Genomic DNA, 23,158 nt, shown 5'->3' on the forward strand with positions numbered 1-23,158 from the left:
TTCTGCATTAATAAAATGAGCGTATCTTTAATTGTCTAAAAACTTGCTGGAATGGTCTGAATTTCTATATGCAAGACTTACTGAATTTTTTTTAAAAAAGTGTTTCTTATGCAGATTTTGTAAATTCAACAAAATTATATACCTGCACAGGCTTGCATGATCTTTTTCAGAGGTCCCATAGTGTACATCAATCCAACAAGAATCCCAGCCAGATGCCCAGCAAAAGAAGTCCTAGAAGATAAAATAATCTTGTGAGTAATGGGAGCCTTTTTTTCATAGGGATACAAAAGGGAAAGTGCAGAATTTGTCGTAAAGAGAAAGTCCCTGAGACTTCTCCGAGAAAGTCCTTGAGTGAGACCAAGCACAGAGAAATTACCTGCCTGCAAGGATATAATGCCAAGTATTTTTGTAACTACCTTTAAATTGGGAGGAAAACAGTTCCAGAAAAGTATTTAACAAATATCCTGAAAAAACTAATTGGCGAGACCATTTTAATTGCTCGTTTAAAGGACAGGATATGCTTTCCCTAACAGCATTTAAACACTTACCAAATGAGTAAACTGGTTTTAAGCTTTAAAAAGTAACTTACATTGTAATGTCTGGGTAGATCTTACCAAAACCATTTACAGTTCTGAGTGAAAGCACACAGTACTTTCTACTGCATTTTTATCAATGCAATCCTGCAATTAGTCTGAGATAAGCATGAATGCAGATCCACTGCAATCTTTGTCACACACTGCCTTCAAAATTGAAAGAACAATTGAAATGCTGAGATCCAAATTCTTTTCCATGCATGCTAACAATTTCTTTTAAAAATATCATTACCATTGGTATACAGAATGAAAAAGCTCTGGAGTCTCTTGAGAAATCAACCCAGAAACATACGTTTATAGTAAATAAGGAGATTTGCTCCACTTATTGCCATGACTATGGGGTACTCTATGAATTCAAAAATCAATTTTCAGCATTCAAGTTAAAGAGTTAAACTCTTTTGTGTTTAAACAGGTTTAAACATAAATTAAGAGAAAATCTTCTGAATTTAAGCAGATGTAAACACGACTTGCAAATTTTTCGTCTCTATTATGAAGTTACAGAAGCCAACACACTAAACATTGAAATTTCCTACAATGTGCAATTAGAAATAACTCATTTATATTGGCTGTCAAAAAAAATAAATAATATGAGCTAAAATGAGCCTTTTTTCCTTCATAAAGTAGAAATGAAACCTCTGTTTAATGTACAAAGTATAATATTTGCATCAATTTTTACATTCAGGTCAATGATCCGCAGGAGTTACACAGATGATGGCACCAGCGCTCAAGCCAAGACAACTCCTGTGCATCAGTGGTAAAAGGAGACAGGAAAATGCACATGTCAGTAGAGGAAGGTAAAGACCAAATCCAAATTCACTCTCTTGCCACCTACTTAACCACAAACTTGTATCCTGCCATGGAGAGTTGCAGTTCTCTCTCATCAGTAACCAACAACTCTCATAAGAGTAACACATAAAGGCTGATGTGAACATTTATAGGTTAAAGGTGGTTACCAAAATAAAGTATCTATAAGGAACTAATTTTCCAAATAGATTTTTCTGGAACAGATTTATGAAAAATGCATGCCTCACCTGGAAAATAGCTGACCTCAGAAAATTAAAAATACTTAAAAATCACCTACTCTAGAAATCTCCAACATGATATTGATTCACCTCAGATATCTGCCCAGTTCTGGAAGAGGCACAGATTAAACAGAAAGTAACTTTTCACATATATGTTCTTCCATTAAGCAAATAATCCCAAGGACTGCTAAGCAAAGCCTACATCTCAATACCCTTTCTTTATGGAAGGTGAAGAGTAGAAGTATACTGAATGCACTTTAAAATTTTTCCAAAACAAAAACATTAATGAGAAAGAAAATAATTAGAAATAATTATTAGATTATTAGAAATAAATATTAGAAAATAATTAAATTTAGTAAACTAAATCCTCTCCTAGAACACAAATCAAAGTTTCCAATAGGCTCAATATTACTTTTGGATCTTCCATTGGTTATGGATTCTCAAGTGAACCTGCTACATCAGTCCATTCAATAAGGCAGGTCCAAATTTACTGCATGGCTTTCTGACTGGACAGAATTCTGCCCCAATTACTGACCTCTTAGCTATCCAAAACTAAATTATGCAACTTGGTCTACAAAAGGAACCAGTTAAACATACACTTCAAATATTACAGCTTGCCCTGAGCATACAGATGAGGTTGTAAGAGCAATACTGTGAGAGCTACAATTGCTATGGTTCATTGCAAGGCAGTTGGCAGGTACTAATTAAACATGTTGTGTTCTAGGACATGAATTTCTGGAGCTCACTACTTGTTTTCTGTAGCCCCCATTATCATTTAAGTGCTGTGAAATTGCCCTCTGTAGAGGTCACTGTAGAGGTTTAGATGAGGCAGGAATCTAAACTTCCATGAAATTATGAAACATTTTTTGATATTATTTCTGGACTTCCTATCCACTCTCTACCCAAAGACATTTCTACAGTAACGTAACTGAAAAAGAACAGCACCAATCTCTGAAATGATGTTTTTCCTCTACCATAAACAGTGTGATACGGTTTTACTTCATACATAACACTCTTTCACTATTCTTTACTAATAAACAGTATTGTTAAACATATCACCAAATAAAAACTATGTTCAGCTAGAACAACAGTTTGTATTTTTCAGAAAAATGTTTTTAATGCACTGAAAGCTTTAGTTTTATATTTGTAACAATGCCATGCAGCTCACAAATAAAACTGCATTTGGGCAGAGCATTCTTCTGTCTTTAATCCTTGCTGCAGTCAATCAAGCAGCCAGCCATAAAGCAATAAAACCAGTGTTTAACCTAAGCAATATTTGAATTCTCCTTCTGCTCTTGGAAATCTTCTATCTGTATATCATAGTATCTGACAAGGAACATCTCAGTATTGCTGAGCTCTTTTTTTTTTAATCTTTCTCAAAAGTGGGAAATTGCATATAAACTGTGATTTGCTAGTTCATAGGTTTTGTGTCTTACTTTGCACATATTCTCCAGTGTGATGCACAGTTACAAAATATTACACAGGAAAATAACTGATTTGCAAATAGGATTACAAAAATCAACTGCCAAAGAAGAGCAAGGCCCTGTTCTCACAGAGGTGGGGCAAATGAACTGTTCTGGCACAGAACACACAAGGAAACTGAGGGAGATGACCAGCAGCACACCAGGACAGTGACACTGCACAAAATTTGCAGAATTCTGGATGATAATTCTATCGTAAATCATAAGTAACTAAGCCAGAGTGGGCTAGGACAGAAATAGCAAGCAAACAGCGGAATGCTGCTCAGCTAATGAAGCCCTTGGCACTATGGTGCAGTAGTTTAGTTACCTCGTTGAAAAAGCACATCCCTTTTCCTTGTCCACCAACTTTTGTTATCTTCCCTCTAATACTCAGTTACACCTTCTGGGAATAGTATTTCAGATTTTTATTTTGAGATGTACTCAAAGTAGAGGTTTTTAAGGAAAAAGCAGACTGCAGCCCTAACATTGCATTGGGATACCAGCTAACACTACTCACACTTCGTGATACATTTCAAACTACTCCAGACAGCCCAAATCTCTTCTCCTTTCTTTGAAATATTAAATGCACTTACCCTGGGGAGATTAAGTGAATAGCCACCAGCTCCACCCAACAAGCATATTTACTGGATATCGGCAATCCAAAGACACTGCTAACTCTTCCTGGATTATAATGGTTGTTTAGAACTTTCAAAGCAAATAAGACTCCTGCAAACAAGAAGAAATCACATGAAGAGAAAAGTACTTGTGCACAAATAATAAAGAAACGCAAGCAATTTGAAGTACCCTGAAGTTTCAAAGCACCATGAAGCATACCACTGCATGCCAGAACAACAGTTCTGTTTTTTCAGTGACTTAAAAAAAAAAGGATATAAAAATTACGCATTTGTGTAACAGCCGAATCTAAGCTGCTTTTTAGTGTGCCTGCTCACTGTTGCTATTCAGGTATTCAAAACTATACAAACAATTCAAAAGGGGAGTTCTAGTGGAAATAATTGACTAAATTAGTGAACTCAAAAAATGTTCTGTGAGTTGAGGAAAGCCACTACTGAAAACCAAAGATTTGTAAAGCTCAACAGTAGGTTCAAATTCTGAATTAATGGAAAATCATCTTACATACACTTCAGAATCACTTGGTTCTGAAAAAAAAGTAAATAAATCACCTTTAACCACAGTAAACAATCATTGATATCTAACTGACTGCAACTGTTTTATCATGCAACCACCAGCTGATATGACAGAATGAATTCAGAGAACTTACTGGAAGTACTATGAAAAAGTTCCTCTAAAGAGAAAGCTCACAGTGGTCTGAAAAAATCTTGGAAAAATGAACAAGTAGAAGTCTTGGCATGGACACTTCGAGACTGGCACAGGCAGCCGAACCCTTCAAGGAAAGATTCTGCACTCAGGGACTCTACAGCCCCCAGAAAGGCTGATACTAGAATTGGGCACATCTTGTTACCAAAGGGGGGTGACCAGAAAATATCTGGAGGTCCAGAAGAGCAACTCCCAGGATGTTCCAACTCATACCAACCAGAATATCACAAGGAATCCTCAGAGGTGCTGAAGTAGCTTTTTTAGAAGCTGAAAAAGAGGGCTTGCCTTCTAAGGCTAGGTCCCACTGACAGCAAGGAAATCCCCTACTTGTCCAGGAAAGCAGTATCCACTTTTCCACTTGACTGCAGACTTTTGTAAAGAGAAGGAGTTTACTGACTTGAAACTGATCTCCTAAAGAAGACAATCAGGTTTTTGAATGTCGCTATCAGAAGCAAAACTAAGGGAGTCTCTCCAAAGACAGGCACGAGTAATTTTAAACTAACAGGCTTTTCTAGAAGCCACCTGATGAGCATTACTGACATCAGAAAATTCAGAGTTCAGACTTCAATTAACCAGTGATATTACACAGAAAACACAATTATACCAGGATGATGATATTTTCATGTTCTCAGGTAAAGTCCCTGTCAGTCACAAGAACATGAAATCAGTATATGCCTTAATGAGAGTATATGCCTTAAATTGAAAAATAGGATAACCTTACTGACATGACAATCATACATACAGATGTACACATATCCACTTTCTACAATTAACAATTATTGTTATATAGCACCTATACATACTAATTTTACATATGTAAATTGGACCAACCCTCTGTCTTACCTGAAAAACCTACTCCACAATTCATTTCATAGGAAGGATCATCCAGAATTACCACAAGCAGGAGTTCCAGCACCATATAAACTACTCCAATCAGTACTGAAAATACTGCAATTATGTAGGCAAACCATATGCTCTTAAGCTTTCTTTCCAGCATTATGCCCTTCCAAAGCATGGAAATCATGTTATAATACAAATGCCAATCATCTGCATGGTGGAAAGGAGCAAGCAGCAAACGCTGCCAGTTCTTTCTGTGGACAGCTTCATTTACACTGAGACACACTTCAGACAGTGGCCTCACAGGATTCAGAAAGAGAAAAATATTCAGTACAAGTACCCCAAGAGTAACACAAGGAATGTTCTGGAGTCCAACTTGAGAAATTTGATAAAGCAGCAAAAGCAGTCCAGCACTGACTCCTCTCTGCCTTCGTTCCATTATTACTTCTTATTCAAATAAAAGTGAAGATTATTCCGATTTCCAGTCTTCTGTTCAATTCAAAACCATGCAAGTTTTGGAAATTCTGAAAGAAAGAAGGTAACTTGTTATATACATATAGGGGTGTTTTAAAGCTCATCACTGTTTTTGGGTTTTTTTAAACACAAAAAAATTCATCAAGGTAACCAGCTGAGACCTTTTATATATCAGAACAAAAATTCAAGTGAGGAAAAAAAAATCAGAATTTGTAAACTTACATAAAACACAAAAAAGGAGATTTATACAGATAATGCAGGCAAACATTGTGAGAAAAAGCAGTCTGCAACCTCTCTTTCACATCCCTGGACAGGCTTTACTTAATCCATAAAGTACCTGGGTGTTCTAAACATGTTCTCATTAATCCTGATTCATTCAATAATTAAAATTCCATGAAGGAAAACAGTTTCAAATTCTACTCTAGAGTCTCCGTTTCCAGGATTCCTATCTTTGCCACATATTTCAATTTTTTTAATGATATTTTTCCAACTTTTACAAATATTCAAAACAAGCTAAGCTTGAAAACTAAGTTATGATTTCAAAAAAGTAACAGAGACGCAGCTAAGTACTCCTACATGCAGTTTGAAAATTGTTACTGCTTTCCTAGGGATTAGGATAAAGACTTCAGTTTAGAAGTATGTGATGGAGAAAAGAAAACCATAGAAGGAAATCATATACAAAATCAGCATATAAAATTTAAAGAGTTATGACAAAATTTTCATCTCTGCTTTATTTATGCCAGTAAAAAATGGGATTAAAGAGAGCTACAGAAATAGATCAGGCTAGAAACGGAGTTACTCTGACAGGAACTGACAAGGGAGGAAGCTGCACAGGACAACACAGCACAGGGGAACGTGGAGTTTCCAGAGCATGGAACCACCTGTGGAAGACGGGAAGAGACGCAAGATTTCAAGCAGGTTCCAAGGGCTACCCCAACTTGGCCAGTCCTACTTTTACTTCTGGAAACTCTGCAAGGTGGCCCAACAACAGCACAGCCTCTCCTCCCCTCCAGTGTGCCCCTTCTTTGCAGAACTACTGAAGATACACAACACATTATTCCACATTAAGTATCAGTTATGTAGAACCAGCAAAACACAGTTACTCTTCAAAACTTTGCCAGCAGGTTTCAAATGAAACCACCTGAAATATTGAGATATATACAAAATTCTCAACACCCCATTAACCTTCTTTATCACTATACACAAAATAGTTAAAATTAATAATATATTCATTTTTTATTTAAATGCCTTTCCAACTCATCATATGAAATGATTCCTCTTCAGCTTTTTTATTAGATAAACAAGCAACAATCTAATTCTTCTAGAGGACAGGAGGAAAAACCAGACATTTATAAAGGACAGCTCAAGATGCAAAATTTAACTTTCCCCTATGTCTGTCAGGATTTACTAAGTTTCACATTTCTATAGACTATTGCTATGCCTGCAAACACTTTACTGAACATTTTTACTTAGGTATTCAGAGTATTCTTAATAATTTGATTCAGTTGCATTTCATGAAGTCAGCGAGCACATGGAAAAGAAGGAAAGCACCTCTGGATGATGTTACCCTGTAACAGCAAAAGGACCTGAGAGACCAGGATAGGGTGGAACATCAAAGACAACAAGGTAGTGGCCAGCCTACCTTCTCTGCTTATCCTGAAGTGAGAGGAGCATGTAGCTCCATGCTAGTTCACACACAGAATTAATTAATGTCACTTCCTATAGTTAAGTATTCTAGTCTCTGCATTTCTCCTTAAATCACATTCATGCTTATTATAGCAATTTAAGAGAAGAAAAAAACAACCTAGTTGGGTTTTTTTATCCTCAAAACAACTGCAGTAAACCAGAATACATGTAAAATGTATTTGTTACATTACAATGAAAGTCACTGCATTTTTCCCACGTTATTATCATGGAGATGCTGCATAATGTCTGAGCCTTGTCCAAAACAGAGTGAAAACACCAGAAATGTACTTTATACCAGGCCTCTTGAACATATAACTGCCTTCCAAACCCAGTTTCAAATGATCACAATTTAACTCCAGAGACCACAGCTGTAGCCCCCACAAAGCTTAAATGAACCAACCTGTTAAAGTGTTAATTGGTCATTGCGGATAATTAACATTGTCAGTCTTTGACTTTAAAGTCAACATTAAAAAAAACCCCAAACCCTTAGTTAATCACAAGTTTAATCAATGTCATTCCTTTTTTTCCACACTACTTGCTCTGGTATCAGGCAGACCAACACCCCCAAATATTCTTATAGTCTTCTGCCCAGACCTCTGGCTTTTCTTGTACCGCTGACACAGTTACACCTTTTTCATCACAAAAAAAACTGCTAGAATTTAAAAGTGAACATCCTTTAAATGCAAGTTATGTGGAAACCTCAAAATCTTGCCATACCGTTTTGTTCAAATTGCCATATAGTCTTGTGTTTTAAAGCTTCCATCTCTGCTTCTGATACTCTTAAATTTCCAATTTAAGTACTTATAACACCCATGCACCCAAAAAAAGAAACCCTCATCCAGCACATATCCAGACAATAATCATGGAACAGGGCTGGGAATGCTTTCCACCATGATTACAACAGTGCTAGTTATCATAAACCATTCCCATTACTGGGAGCAATCAAAAATGTCAGCCAAAACACATTATGTGTTTGAGTTGAAAGGAAAAAGATATAAAAAGATATATATAGTTATTTGAGAGCCTTTAGGAATGCAACTCCCTTAAAACACACAGAGCTTTTAACTGTTTGAACATTCCTCCTCAGCCTCTACTCTGTTTATTAGAGTTGAATGAGGCTTGAAACAATGAAGCACTTTTTCCTTTCTCTTTTTTTTTGAAAACATGCCACCCACTTAAAAATGTACAAATTTCCAGAATAGACTTGAAATGGACATTTGTCCTGCATCCAGGATGCCACGTGTCTGCATTTTTGTCACCTACTCAAAATAAATATCTGAACTAAATATTCTTGGAATTTGTTTGTTTGTTTTGTACTAACCAAGTAAAAAGTATTTAAACTTTTTACTGTGACAACCCCCCTCACTCACTTGGCAACCATAAAATATTATGACTTCGCATTACTAAAAAACTCATGTAATAAAGTAAATATTTTAGTAAATACCAGTTAAAATGAAATGTCCTACTCTCTTTTCCTATAGCTGTAATTTCAATTTAGAGGAAAAGAATCTCCCTGTACCCTTGCTCCCCCCAAAACAGACATAACAACCCTGAAATTTTGATTTATTTTTATGCAAAATCAAGTACACTCTGGAAATAAAATTGCGCATTCAGCCTACACATCCTGATTAGAGCTAAACTAATATCAAAACCACTTGAAACATAAAGGGTGAGTATCAGATCCTAAGGACAAACCATTCCACAATACAGATAAGCCTCAACAGGCCCACACTACTTGTCTGTGAAGATACCAGTCTCAGGACACAAAGGCTTCTCCCGGTAAAGACAGAAACTGTTTTTAGGGCAAAAGAGGAGGCCAAAGGAAGCAGGAACAAACTGTAAACACTTTTACTGTGGCCCTCAGACTTTGGAAGGGGGTGAGGAAAAGGACCAAGGGGAAAAAAAAAAAACAATGCAAGGAAAAAAACCCTAAAAATCTGAAACATAATGAATCATCCTGTTTATATTTAATAAGTATGCAAGGAGAAGGTCAGCTGCAAGCTGTCAGCCACAACAAGCTCTGAAATGTACAGTAAATTACATAGTTCATAACAAAGAGAAGGTTCTGACTTAAATTATAAAATTAATTACTTCATAAAGAACAACTTCTGGATTCATCTAAAGGGCTTTCCTTCACGAAGGAATACTGAATGGTGAACTGAAAAGACACAGCATTTCAGAATTTGGTGAGAGAAGTCACCCATCTATAATAAAAATGTTTTAAAACTATTTAAGTCAATAACTCCCTTGCTGAGACAATACAAAGTTAAATATCAATGTTAAATGACCTCATAAATGGCTAGATCACAGTCTTTTTTTTATTATGCAACATTTTAAATTTCATTCAAAGTTTTCTGTTAGAATAGAGAAGTTCTTCTGTGTCTTATATCTGCTTCAGCATGAAAACTGAAAATCTTTTACAGATTTTTAATCCTCTTAACCACCACTAAAAGAGGAAGTCCTTAACAAAATAAGCTTTTAAACTAAGAACTTCAATTTAAAACTAAAAATGTGTTCTGAAGGACATAACAATTACTACCCACAATAAAATATACACATGTTAAACAATACATGCCAAGAATCATTTTGGCCACTTTATCCCAAATGAATGAGACAGCTTTCACAGGAAAGAACCCAAGGGACTAGGTCCAATCTCTCTCATAACAGACAATAATTAGTAACCGCCTCTCAAAACACCAGGATACATCTACACTAATTGAAGTTGAAGAAGTAAAGTAGTCATAAATATTTAATATATCACTGTACTTGTAAAGGTAAGGGGATGTCACAGCTTAAAATAAAAATACATTAAAACAACAGTGAACTTCAGATTAGGCCACAGACGAGTTTTAACTTCACAGACGTTTAATTCTAATTAAGGTCATGGATTTGGGTTTTGGTTGGGGTTTGTTTTTTGGTTTTTTTCCATTTGATTGCAATTGTTACACTCGTATAATTGTAAAAGAGCATCCTCCTTTATCTTAAGAATTTTGTAATATTATTAAAAATGAAACCATCAAAGATGGCCTGACTCCACTTCAGAAGTGCGAAGCACAACAACTTTACAATTTTAGCATTCCTTGGTAGATTTGAGGGAAAATTTGTCTGCAGTGTGTAGGAGAAAGGAAGAACGGGAAACTTACTTTTTGAAGAAATCCATTTTAAATAATATTGGTTAAATCTACAAACAATTCAGAAACATATGCTTTCTAGTATTAGTGTTATACTACTGTTGTTAACACCTCCAATCTATGCCAGTAAAAAAAAAAAAAAACCAAACAGTTCCAGGAAGAACATCACTGTGCTATTTCAGGAAATCAAACCAGCTCAGGTATTGTTAATTACATTTTATAGATACCCGAATTACTTAAACTTGGTGTTTTAACAGCTGTAAGAAAGCTTACCAAATACAGCCAAGATACACTTGCCATTGCTTCTTCTTTGATACAGGTGCAAGTTATTTGCAGTTTTTGGGGGTAGGTTTTTTTGTTTCGTAGTTTTAACAAAGGAAGGGATATAGTTCTGGCCAGTTATTGATTTTTTTTTTTTAAAGTTATTTACAGAATTTGTAAAAAATACCGCTTTAGAAAATGGGGTAAATGAAAGCAATAAACCCAAACTGCGGAGGCTGTGAGGAGCACAGCACATGTGCGGGTGTGGCTGCGGATAAGCCCCGCGGGTTCCCGACACCCGGCTGCTCCTGCGCACCGAGAGCGCTCCCAAGAACGGAGTCCCACAGGCACGAGGGTGGGTATGCGTACAAAGATAACGGCTGTGAAACCGTGAAATATTGGGGATTCGACTTCTGAGGCCGCTTCACTTCCGTAATTCCCACCACCACTCCTTGCAGCGGCGGGGAACGAGCTAAGCTCTGCGGAGGAAAACTTCCTACAGAGCGCACCTTGCGGGCAGCTGACCCAGCCCAGACCCCACCTGCTGGGGCTTGCACTGGGCACCCCGGCTCAGCAGGGCGGCCCTCCCCGGGCGTGGGCCGCGCCCCTCACGGCCGGGGGGCCGCTCTCCGCCGGGAGGAGGCGGCAAAGGCAAGAGAGGAGGAGAGCAGAATGGGAGAGCACGGCAGGAGGAGGAGCCGTCGCGCAGGGACGGGGAGGAGGTGGCGGCGGCGGCTCCAACGTGCCCCCCTCCCGGCACTCACGTTCTCCGGCGGCGGCAGCACCCGGGCCCTCCCGCTGCCCCACGTGACCCGCGGCCGCCACTCCGCGGCGAGGGGAGCGGCCCCGGCCCCGCCCCGGGAAACGCACCGCGCCTGCGCCGGGGCCGCCGCGCCGCCAGGGGCGCTGTGCGCGGGCGGGCTGAGGGCTGGGGCGGTGTCTGGGGGCGGGCGTCGGTCCCGGGCGCTGCCCACTGTTAAAATACATAATCAGATTTCCTTTGAAAGCGTTTTACTGCACATGCAAAACAGTAACTAGTTCTGTAGGTTTTATAGTTTGAGGACTTTTTTGCAAGCGTTAAAAGCAGTTAGATAAAGATACTGCAGAATCACAGAATCAACAAGGTTGGGAAAGACCTCAGAGATCATCAAATCCAATCTATGACTAAACACTACTGTGTTAAACAGACCGTGGCACTCAGTGCCACATCCAGTCTTTTGTTAAACACCTCCAGGGTCGGTGACTCCATCTCCCTGGGCAGCCCATTCCACTGTCTAATCACCCTTTCTGTGAAGAATTTCATCCTACTGTCTAACCTAAACCTCCCCTGGAGCAGCTAAGAACTATTAGTTTCACTTGTGAGAAGTACTAGTCACTGGTGTCACTGTATTATTCCCCAAATTTGACACAGATATCCAGACTGTGACCTTTGTTACTAATATTCAGTGGGGAATACAGTGAGCAAATTATAAATGCCTGAAATAATAGGTTCTCATAGAAATGTTGGCAAGCTGATCGTGCAAATATGGGACTAGAAAGGAATCATACAAAACCCATAGCCAAAGCTACATGTAAATGGCCTGATTTTGCTGTCATTTATGTGGCACTCAGGTTTCATAGAACATTTTGGCAACTCGTACAAGTATGTCATAGAACTTATAAGAGAATTGCATTCTGCCCTTCCAAAAACAGCACACAGCTCAGCAGACTGGCAGGCATGAAAGGGGCTGAATTCCTAGAAATAGGGTGGAGATCAAGTTAAAGGAGCAGGCTTTGCCAAAACAAGCAACTTCAGCATAGTCCTCGCTTCCAAGAATGAACAGAAGCCAAAAGAGGCGGGCAAGGCTCAGTGTGTGCCACCATTTAGACGTGTTACCTTAAGCTCCTTACTTTTGGCACATTTAGATCTGTTACCTCAATTAATGCTAATCATAATAATTCATAGAAATCACAGGATGTGGGAGTTAAAAGTGCCTGAACTGATAGATTTTCTATCATACACCGGGTTTACTATAGTTGGCACTATTTCCTGTAACAGTATACTCCATTTTCAGGCAATCATAATTCAGTCCATAATTCTTAAAGATGCCATATTTATTGCCTGAATACAGACCCCGATCTTATTACTGGATGTACAAGTCCTGAGGTTGTGGTTCCTTTCTGGGACCTAGAAGATCATAGTTCCCTTTGTCGGTCAATCTGAGCAATCATATATTACTATTCCCTCTTTTCAGATCCGTAATGATATGGCAGGGATAACAAGTCACAGGAACAATGGGAAGCTAAGGAAATGAATAATGTGTTCTAGTGCTATAATTAATGGGCCACATATGTAGCTAAGTTTAAAAAAAACCCCCACCATTGTTCTTGTATTCTTTACCCAAGTGTGGGATTTTATACCCATTAAGTTTGTAAAAGTTGGGTTTTTTCCTTGTTCTACACAAATTTTACTAAAATCCCACCAGATCTTCTGGATTACTTTATACTTAAATAAGTATCTGGTTAGAAGGAAAAAGAAACACCTGCTTCTCTCTTTCTTTAATCTCATGCCACCATTCATCTCATGGATTTCTTGTACTTTTTTGTCTGAATTGTTAATTTTTCTTACCAATAAAATTGAATGAAATGAGAAACACTGTTCACATATTACAACTTTTTTTTTTTTGACAAATTCTAAATTTTATATGCGTGTGTCATGCGAGCTATTACTCAGCTTTCCTCAACTTGAAAAATGTTCTTGGGTAAGAATAACTGAAGGCCTGACACATAAAAGGTTGGTTGAATTAATATGAGACAATATCCCTTTCCATTTAAGCAACTATTAACAGTATAGCTTCTGTTTCCTGGTTATGTCTGGCCTGATTAGAAAGAGAATTCAATACTTGGAAAGAAAATAAAGAAGAAAAAACCAAAAACATCATTTTCATAACCTGTGTACTCTTGGTACAGGAGTGACGCATACGGTTAGCACTGCTTACGCCTTACTGCTAACTATATAATCCATGTAAATATTTATCATACAGCTATTATCAGTGTAAACATACAGCTTAGTCATATGTTGACCCATAATGAAAAAGTGACATTGAGATCTTTGCTTAATAGCACAAGGTTTAAACATGTTTTAGAAGCACTAGAGCAGATCTTAGAATACTCACTTTTTCTGAGGTTTATACTGAGGCTTTTCAACATGTAACAATTGCAAAGGAACATCCTGCTATGAATTCATGGATGCAAATTAAATCCATATCTGAAGGATATTTTTCTAATTAATGCTGGGAATCTGATAGCAACACATTTGAAACACTGTTTATGTTAATCTTGAAGAAACTAGTTAGGACTAGCCTGCAAATATAAGAATGTCGTAGTGTAGTTACGGTAAAGGAACTGTGGCTTTCGTAGACTGTCAGTACATGACAGTGCTTACAAACAGCAGAAGAGAGAAGCAGTAACCCAGAATTTGATACACCGAATATTATGAGTCTGTCAGAAAATTAACAAAATACAGATGATCAAAGGATCAGTTTAAACATGTTACTAGTTTATATACAGCTGTTGTACCACTGCTGCCATTCTGGTTCTGAAAACAACATAATGACTTGGAAACTGTGGAGACAAGCCCTTCTGAGAGGGACAGATGGAAATAAGATCTGATAGTGAATGTTTTGTATGAATTCAGGGCTTACTCTTTCAGAGTTTGATCTGACATTAACTCTGTTTTTACTATGTAGTCCACCTCTACTAACTTCTCCTTTGCTGGCAGCTTATTTTCTCCAGTTCAGCTGCCAGCATCACTAACACAGTAACTTTATAATACAATGTAGACAAATGGAGGGAAAAATAGAATCCTTTCTCTCCAACTTATAGAGATAAAATGGAATATATCCTGGAGGTTCTTGATTTGTTCATATAGACTCCCAGAAGACATAGATGAAACAACCAAATGAAAACTAAAGGAGTGTCTTCATTAATGTGGGCTGGAAGAAACAGACCAAGATCAAAAAGGTTTCCCAACACTTACAGCCAAAGGCATCTGATCAGATGATCAGCCACCTCCTGCTTATCCAGATACTCCATGAGACACTTCAGTTAAGCCAAAGCATTTTGAAAAAGCTCAAAAGCCTGAGCTGTTGTATGTAACCAGAAGAGAAATGAGTAGACTAAAAGGCAGTGTTAAGGGAATGAATGTGTGAACTATGCCAAAGAAGATGGTACCAGGCAATCCTTCTACACAGCTGAAGGGCTTTCTAAAAAAGGTATCAAAAGCAGAGAGAATATAACGGGACATCACTGATGAAACAAACTACAATGTAAAAAGTTATTTGGTATGAAGTAACAAAAGAGTAACCTTCTGTCTTCTAAAGCTGATTTTAAAAGTTGTATATGCAAACATTTATCTTCATTTTGCTTGACCACAGGAATAGGAGTCAAGAAGTTATTACTCATGATAATACTGTAGGCAGAAAATATTCTGTTGAATATAGTTATTTTTTTTCAGTGGCAGCATAATTTACATCTCATCATTCACAGCTTATAAAAATCATGAAGTTAAAGTATATTCTGCTGCTGGCAGGGAATTTTTCTTAATACTCTAGCTGTGAAAATTTTGTGATTATTTCCCATTTCTATAAAGCATTCACATAATGCTTTCCGTTATGGAAACATGGGTTTTGTTCCAATTTTTTATGAAATTTGAACTACTTTATAACAAGGATGTGTCAGTATTCTGGTGGCATTTGTGTGCTCCATTGGCCTGCAGGATGCCAGGACAGTGGAAGTAATGAAGACATGAAATGTCGATTTACTGTACTCTCAGGTTCCCAGCTCTCAAAGTTGGGCTAATCCAGAGGCAATACCAGAGGGCTTCATTTGGCACTCCTTGTAAAGAAGGGTTTGTCAAAGATAGTACAGTAATTTCACCAGAAATTACATTTAAGCCCCTTCTTGGAAGTCTTTTCTTGCTCTACATTTTCTTTTGGATATATGAGTAGAATTCAGGCTCTGCATGTTTTTGGCTTTTATGCTAACCTTGGTCCTACATTGTATGTGCTCACTAGCCTGACTCTTGTCCCCTGCAGAGAAGCTGAGAGGCAGAGGCAGGAGTGAGGAAGCGTTTGGAAGAGGGGCTGATACCAGCAGAAGACTGCTTCAAAAAATTTGCTTCACAATTTGGTCTTTTTATTTCTGTTTTCATAAAAAGAGGGAAGCTTTATTTGCCTTGGAAGTTTGAATCCCAGAAGTAGTGAGGAGACATAGTACGCAATAATTTTAATAATATCCATAATATTGAAGTGGACATTGATTATTTGTTTGGGGGTTTTGTTTGTTTGGTTGGTTTCAACTTCCTAAAGCTGTCTTTAACATATTAAGTTTTATTTAACAAAACTAAGCCTAATGAAGGCATCTGTAACAGCTCAGAGTGCATTGATGGGCCTTAATTAGGTCTTAATAGGCCCTGACCAGCCTCATCTGGGTCCCCGAAGCCACACTCCCTGCCCATGGGCCCAGAGCCCCATTTAAGGTCAGCCCGAGGGCTGTGGTCATTCCTGAGCAGGCTTGGATCAGGGTTGGTTTCTAGCTATTCCTTGGTTATGGGCTGTTGGCTGATGGTTCTGTCTTCAAACAGCTCCATCTAAGTACAATGCCTGGTTTTGACTTCCTGCCCTTGTCTCTGCCCTACCTTGTTTTTATGGGCTGCCTTGTGTTTTGGACTCTTGGCTGAAACAGCTGTTGCCCATGGACCTTCCCTGCTCCTTGCTCAGGTACCTTGGGGCTGGGTCCCCTTCACTCTGGAACAACCCAGAGTAAGGAAGGGGCAAATACAGTATTTAAGGCAGGGAATCTGAAAGTGGCAATTCAAAGCTGGTAAATTCTACTGAAGCATTACTTTCACTTTTTTCATTATTGGTTTTTACAATGTCCAGTAGAAATTACAAGGCTGCTGTAGAAAGCAGTAAACTAAAATACATGATGAGCAAATTGGGTTTTTGAAGCACTTAAGCATTCTTAGTGTAGAAAATACTGTATGAGTTATAATCAAACTACATAAAACTACTGACTATCACCAAACCTGAGAGCTTATAGTTTGTAGCTGAGTGTTACTCAGGTTCATCTCAGGAGAAATTTCACTCTAACCTGATAAAGCAGAATTTTCTGGCAAATACAATGTATTGTGTTTGGTCAGCTAGTATAGGTGGGAAAAGCAGACAAGCTTTCAGGAGCACAATGCTTTATTCAGATCTGAAATAGAAGCAGTGGTCTTCAAAGCTCAATAAAAAGGGAGGTGCATTTTTTTTTTTTTTTTTTAAACTGCCTTTAGAGCACTGGAATCTACCTGAAGCAGCTGGTGGAAATAACTGGTGAGCCTGCTGGGGATGATGCTTTTTGCTGTGTATGTATAGGAAATAAGGCTTAGTCTTTAGCTTAGTTTTGAATAGCAGCTTTCATCTCTGTTTTTGGATAGTGCTGCTGTGGCCAAGATGATTACCTCAGGACAAAGACAGATGTGGTGTTTTTTGTTGGACCAAGAAATAGAGGTGGAAGCCTTCCTTCAGACCTGGAGCAGCAGAAGGAGATGGCTTCATGCTGTCCTCCCGTGACTGCTTGTCGTGATATGCAGCTGAGAAATGCTCTGATACGGTGCACTTACTGAGCAAAGAGCTGCAACAGGTTGCTGTCTTACTACTCCAGTTTATTTTTTACTTTACTGAAGATGATTGCCTGTCAGTCGTCTGCTGATAGAGCTTTCTAATCTTCTTTAAAGAAAATCAGCGAGGTGCTTGGGATCGGTTTGAGGCTGTCTCCAGGGGCTGGGTGGGGCTGGAGCAGGCAGGCTTCACATCGTGCTCTTCTCATGCTGAGAGCCAGCACAGCTCCCAGCTAGAACAAGTAACACAGCCCCGGGCTGCCCTGTTCCACTAGCCATCTCCACTGCAGGAATCACACACTTCAAAGGCCACCCCTGGAAACAGAGCGGAGGTCGGGGCAGAGGCCTTGCAATTGGCAAGGTACGAGCACTGACAACGGCATAAAGATAATCCTCAGCCATCTGCAGGGATGTTTATGCTAACTTTCTAGGACTTGTTCAGGTTTCTGGGGATCTTCCAGCTTTCTAGGTAGAAGGGCAAGTTTTTCAACCATTAGTTAGATGAACCCTCCCACTTCCCAGAGTCAAAAGAATTCCCATGGGGATTGCCCTGGGGACCTCTTCCTTCTCTTTGAAAAACTTGTGAGTCTATTTGAAGCTTTTTCTTTCAGCAGCTCACTAATGTGCATTTCTGCTACCTGTCACATTTATTTTGATTATACATTCTGTGTTCAAATTTTGATCTGTTTCCAATGAGCTTGAGAAATATATTTTTTAATTACTTTCCTTGTTCTCTTTACTGGCTTTCTATCTGTAATATAATGGTCTCTGGCAGCTTTCTGGCTTTTGGCACTGCAGAGTACCTAGATCAGTTACAACAAGGTGACTTGGCGTTCTGTGCAGCTGCCTGTGAGGATTTCAGCCAGGCCTTTGCTTGATTAATGAGCATTGGCCTATTCTTGAGATAAATTCATGCTGGATTTTGCCCAAGGGCTACAGAGTGGGCACTCCAGGGAATTTAGTGGAAGAAATCTGTACTTGAAATGACTTTTCCTTGAGATCTGTTTACTTAATGATTGCTTGCTTGAAGGTAATACCACTGATAAGGAGGAAAAGCCAGTCAAAACTGTCAAGAGAAGAATATTCATTAGATTTTTTTTTTTTCTCCTACTTGTGTATTACAGCCAGTCCTCTCTTGGAGGAAAGATCATATGGCATACCCTATGCTGGGCCAAGTCCCTGAGGTAGGTGGGAGCTCATGGGGTGTTCGCTTGCATCTGCATGGTGCCTGTCAGCAGTGCCATTTGTACATCAAGGACTTGGCAGCGAGCAGTAGTCCCCCTCCTGCCCCTGCCAGAACTACTTTCCTTTGTGATGTCTGGCATATCCCTGTTGATATCAATCACCAATCAGGTGTATGAGCATGTTTTAGTTGATTTCCTAAAAATCAATGTGTGGCAATTTTACCTGCATGCTGCTCCCCTCAGTAACTTCTGAATCAACTGACCAGTTTCAGTCTCCTCCGCCAGAAGCGTGTGGGTTGCTTGTGGGCTGCAGCCCCACCACCTCCTGCAGCTACCGTCCGTGGTCAGCCTGCCTGGTGAGGGGAGCTGCTCTGTGCTGCTGATGGGAATGGCTGGGGTGTGCTTGCCAGTCCTGGAGGTGAGCTCCAGTTCTGGAGACATGGTAGGATACCAGTTTGTTCTAAAGGGCCTGTCCAGCACTGCTGGGGCTGTGCAGCAGTAGGTTTGTGAGGAAACTTGTGACCTTTACCTACACCTACCATGTGCTGTTTCTTTTCTAAACAGCAGGTCAAGTAGGGTTGGGTGGGAGACTTTGAAACCATTGGGTTGGAAATGGGAAGTAGGGAACATAGGGGGTAAACAAGTGTTGTGTATGGTATGTGCCAGGCAGCTGACAATACTATGATTAAACCTGATATTTAGACCAGGTAATCAGGGTTATTTTTTCTGCTGTTCATCACTTATACATTTATAAGGAGTTGGACAACTGTTTTGATGCACCACTGGGGGATGGGTGTTGAAATACTCAGCAAAAAAAATCTGAGAATATAAACTATGCAATATTTGAGTGCTTCTGCTGCAGTATGAGAAGTGTTTCTCTGAAGGAATCATATGTGATTCTGCAAATCCCAGGTTCATTTGCCGAAGGAGAAGAAATAAATGGATATGTGCACAAAAAGTCAGTGTACTGAAATGAAAAAGCAACAGAACACAAAACACAATATGTGTGTTTTTAGAGTATCTGTCAATCTAAAGTAATAAATAAGTAAACAGAACCTTTTTAATTTGTGCAAGTAAATCCCTTTCAGGGCTGAATTAACTAAAGCATATCCCTATGAAATAACTCTCATTATATAAACCAGTGTGCTGATGGATTACTGATTTTGCAGCCAAAAAACCTCACTGCCATAGGTGTGAAGTTTCCTGATCATCTAATAAATTGATAACTTTGAAGCCTAGTTGTGACAATTTAAATGTCATCACTATTAAACAAGTTGCCAAAATGCAAACAACCATCCTAAGTCATTAAAATGTAATTATAAAGGACAGCTGGGTCTACTATCAATCTGGGCTGTGGGGACTCATAATGGGGAAAAATATGAAACTTTCACACAAACAGAATGAGATTGCTGTATGTGCCAACCCCAGCCTCTCAGGAAGCAGGGGAAATGTGTGTTCTGTGCATGCAGTTACTGGTGCTCATGGAAGGCTTGCATTGCTGAGATGGACATAGGAGTCAGTGGCAGTGTGACATCCATCAAATGTCTTCACTGTCTCTTTGCCATATATGAGGAGTCCTTTTGCTTATTGCCAGGGTCTGCTTTGCTAATGAGAGGCAGATAAACTGGGTGGCAGTTACAGTCTAGCAGAAATGACAGTGAAGTAGGACTAAATTTGCTCTAGTGTGGAATGGCAGCACAGGTGATGTAATTGCAGTTTGGAGAACCAGGTGGACTCTTAAGTGATAATGAAGGCTTGCTTCTTGGCTTAGAGGAATAAAGGAAAAAGTGGCTATAAGGCTTTGCAGGCACAGACCTGATATGTTTATGAAAGCTGTGTTTAGTTATACTGATAACAAAGTTATTGAACTTTATTTTTTATGTTTATTATTTGTGTGATACTTTGATAAGGCCATGATGTGGGCAATGAGCCCAGTCCCTGCTCAAGACTCGTAGCTCCTGCTACATGTGATATAGCTCTAAATTCACATTGGTTTCAGCTCCATCCCAGTAGGTTCTATCTTTAATTCAGTGATGCAGCGTGCAGTTGAGATTTACTGCTGATATGCACCGTGGAAAGGGTGGAACAAGCTAGAACTGTGATACTGCTTCATCAAAATAGTAACCCCAAAAGGAGGCCCTGCAGTCTTTTGGTGTTTTATTTATATGCATTATGGAGCTACAACAGCTGCTAGATTCCATAATTAAGCCCCATTTTCCCTAAATGTGGTGGAAAGGGTAAAATAAGTGAGAAATGCTGATCACTGGTAAAACTCTAAAAGAAATCTCTTTTATGTATCTTGATGCATGTAATAACTCAAGTATTGGATAGCTTCTTTTTTTGAGGCTTTTACAAATCTGAATAGATTAAAAAATATGTATGAATGCTAGTGTATTGTTTGAAATAGGGGAATTCTTTTTTCTTGTATGTCAGCCTATAGGACATTCTTCTCAAAATAGAGTGCAAATAATTGCAAAGTGTGTTCTAACTGATTGGTGCTCCTAAAATATTTAGGTATCAAATTCATGAATCTTTTTTACTCCTGTGAAGTAAATTCTTGTGGTATCTTGGGGCATTCATTGTACTGAAAAACTTTTCATTTATTCTCACTGAGAAATGTCTGCTATTGCATATGGGTGTTCACAAACAATTCATTTCCTTCCTTTTGTGTACTTGGAAATGATCTAATAACTGGGTGTTCTGCTGTAATTATCTACCTTTCACTTTTGTAAATTGTAATTTTTGTTTGTTTTGTAACAAGAATCAGTTGGTATGGAGCTTAGAAAAACATTTAAGATTATGGACTGTTTCTAATGAACAGATTGTTTTCTGATGCAAATGGAAAGCCAAGTTGAGAGAGGTTTTTCTTTTTTCATGCAGAAGGATGCAGCCTCTCAACAGGCTTTGTCCTTATTTTTTGGCAGAATTGGACTGCCCTACTCAAAAGCATAAACAAGCCTCAGCCTATCAACAACAGAAATAGGACACCAACCTGCCAAATACAGGGAAATGAATAAATGGAAGAACAATAAAAGTCAGTAAAGTAGGAAATCTCATGTGGTGTGAATGATTTCCTATATAAGCAAGTTTTTTCTGCTGTTTCACACAGCTACACTAAGCATGAATAAATTTTTGTCACCAATGCTGTTATGAAATCATGCAAATTTGAGAGATCACACTGGTTAATGGACAGAATGGTTATTTTGGAAGGAAAAATAAGCTTTCCTGCAATTTTCATTCACTATCTCCCAATGTGAGATGGCAATTTACAGCAGGTTTAGGAAATTAAATGTTAGTTTTCCAGGTGTACTGAAGAGGTTTGGAAATTAACTTAGCGAAGGTGAAGATATGTGGTATTTCTCAGTGCACAGGAAGAGTCAGCAAGATGACATTGTAAAATATCCTTAGTAATAGGCAGTTAGAAAGTCTGCAGGGGATGGGGTCAAAAAAGGGTTAGCAGCTGACATCAAATCAGAAGCCAGATGTGCTGACCCTTAATCATAGGCTTTTGCAGGCTTTTTTTGTACTGCAATTTAGCATAACATTATTGAATTCACCTTTAGATTAAGCTGGTCTGCTTTGACATATACAAGCCCATATGCAAGTTAATGGCTGTGTCATCCACTTCATTATGCAAGCTTTGATAACAGACCAGCGAGGTGACCTCTGCAAGGAGCACTGCTTTTCAAGGTCCTTAACCGTTTGCATTTTCGGTGAACAGAAAGTGGCACTCCCCATTTAGATCATGTTGGATCATTAGTTTTGTGTATACAAATTAAAACTGGGAGTAGTAACCTGCCACATCTTTTTTCTTCTTGCAAAATTACTTAAAACTATTTAATTCAGCACTGTTATGAAGGTTACCTGCTTCTGTATGAGTGCAAAATTTTTGGCTTTGCAGAGGATGCCTTCTTAAGAGACAGTAGTTCCAGCAAGGCATAGGTGTTAGTGGACTAAAACTAAACATGGTCAGAAATTTTTAAAGAATTAAATTATCTAAAAAAAAAAAAAAAAAACCAACCCAAAAACTATTAAGGTCACAAGGTTAAAAATGTGTATGCAAACCCTAACTGTTCCATGTTGCTTTTATATGATTCTGCAGTGTTAGCTTGTGAGATTATTCTGTAGGGTATTTTTGCACTAGAATTGGAGTGAAAGAGGGCTTCCCATGGCGCAGTTCCTGCTAGTTTAACAAATACTTTCGGGTTGCTAATATAAGCTTAAAATAACACTATATTGATGTAATGTTATCTTTATTCAGAGGCTGTGCTTCTGACTTGCTCACTTACACAGTGCTTACTCAACAAACCGCACAGTAATCGGTAGTATTAAGGTCAATGGCAACAGATCTGTCTCTCACACTGTGCACTAGAGACAACATTTACTGAATATTGCAAGAGTAAACTCATTGCTGATTCCCATGAAACTACTTACCTTTCATGCAGCTGTGGGAAAGGATTTAGCCAGGAGCTGGCCAGTGGGCTCATGCCCTTTGCAGTCCCCACTGTGCAGCTCACATCCTGAATTAGGCA

At 38.8% G+C, this 23,158-nt stretch overlaps 1 protein-coding gene across 5 annotated transcripts in view; it reads right to left on the reverse strand.

Moving 5' to 3' along the window:
- Positions 1–11,633, reverse strand: part of RHBDD1 (rhomboid domain containing 1) — a 28,776-nt gene extending 17,143 nt beyond the window's left edge. For 3 of the 5 annotated variants that reach the window (XM_019289941.3, XM_019289940.3, XM_010406037.4), the window contains exons 1-4: positions 11,564–11,633; positions 5,254–5,771; positions 3,669–3,801; positions 143–231 (exon numbers count right to left, since the gene is read on the reverse strand). In XM_019289941.3, the coding sequence (XP_019145486.1) occupies positions 143–231; positions 3,669–3,801; positions 5,254–5,686 (655 nt within the window). In that variant the 5' untranslated portion in view covers positions 5,687–5,771; positions 11,564–11,633. The other 2 variants (XM_019289939.3, XM_010406038.4) reach the window with 2 other exon arrangements.
- Between the last annotated feature and the right edge of the window lie 11,525 nt (positions 11,634–23,158).

Source organism: Corvus cornix, chromosome 9, assembly GCF_000738735.6.
Source record: "Corvus cornix cornix isolate S_Up_H32 chromosome 9, ASM73873v5, whole genome shotgun sequence".
Classification (NCBI taxonomy): Eukaryota; Metazoa; Chordata; class Aves; order Passeriformes; family Corvidae; genus Corvus; species Corvus cornix.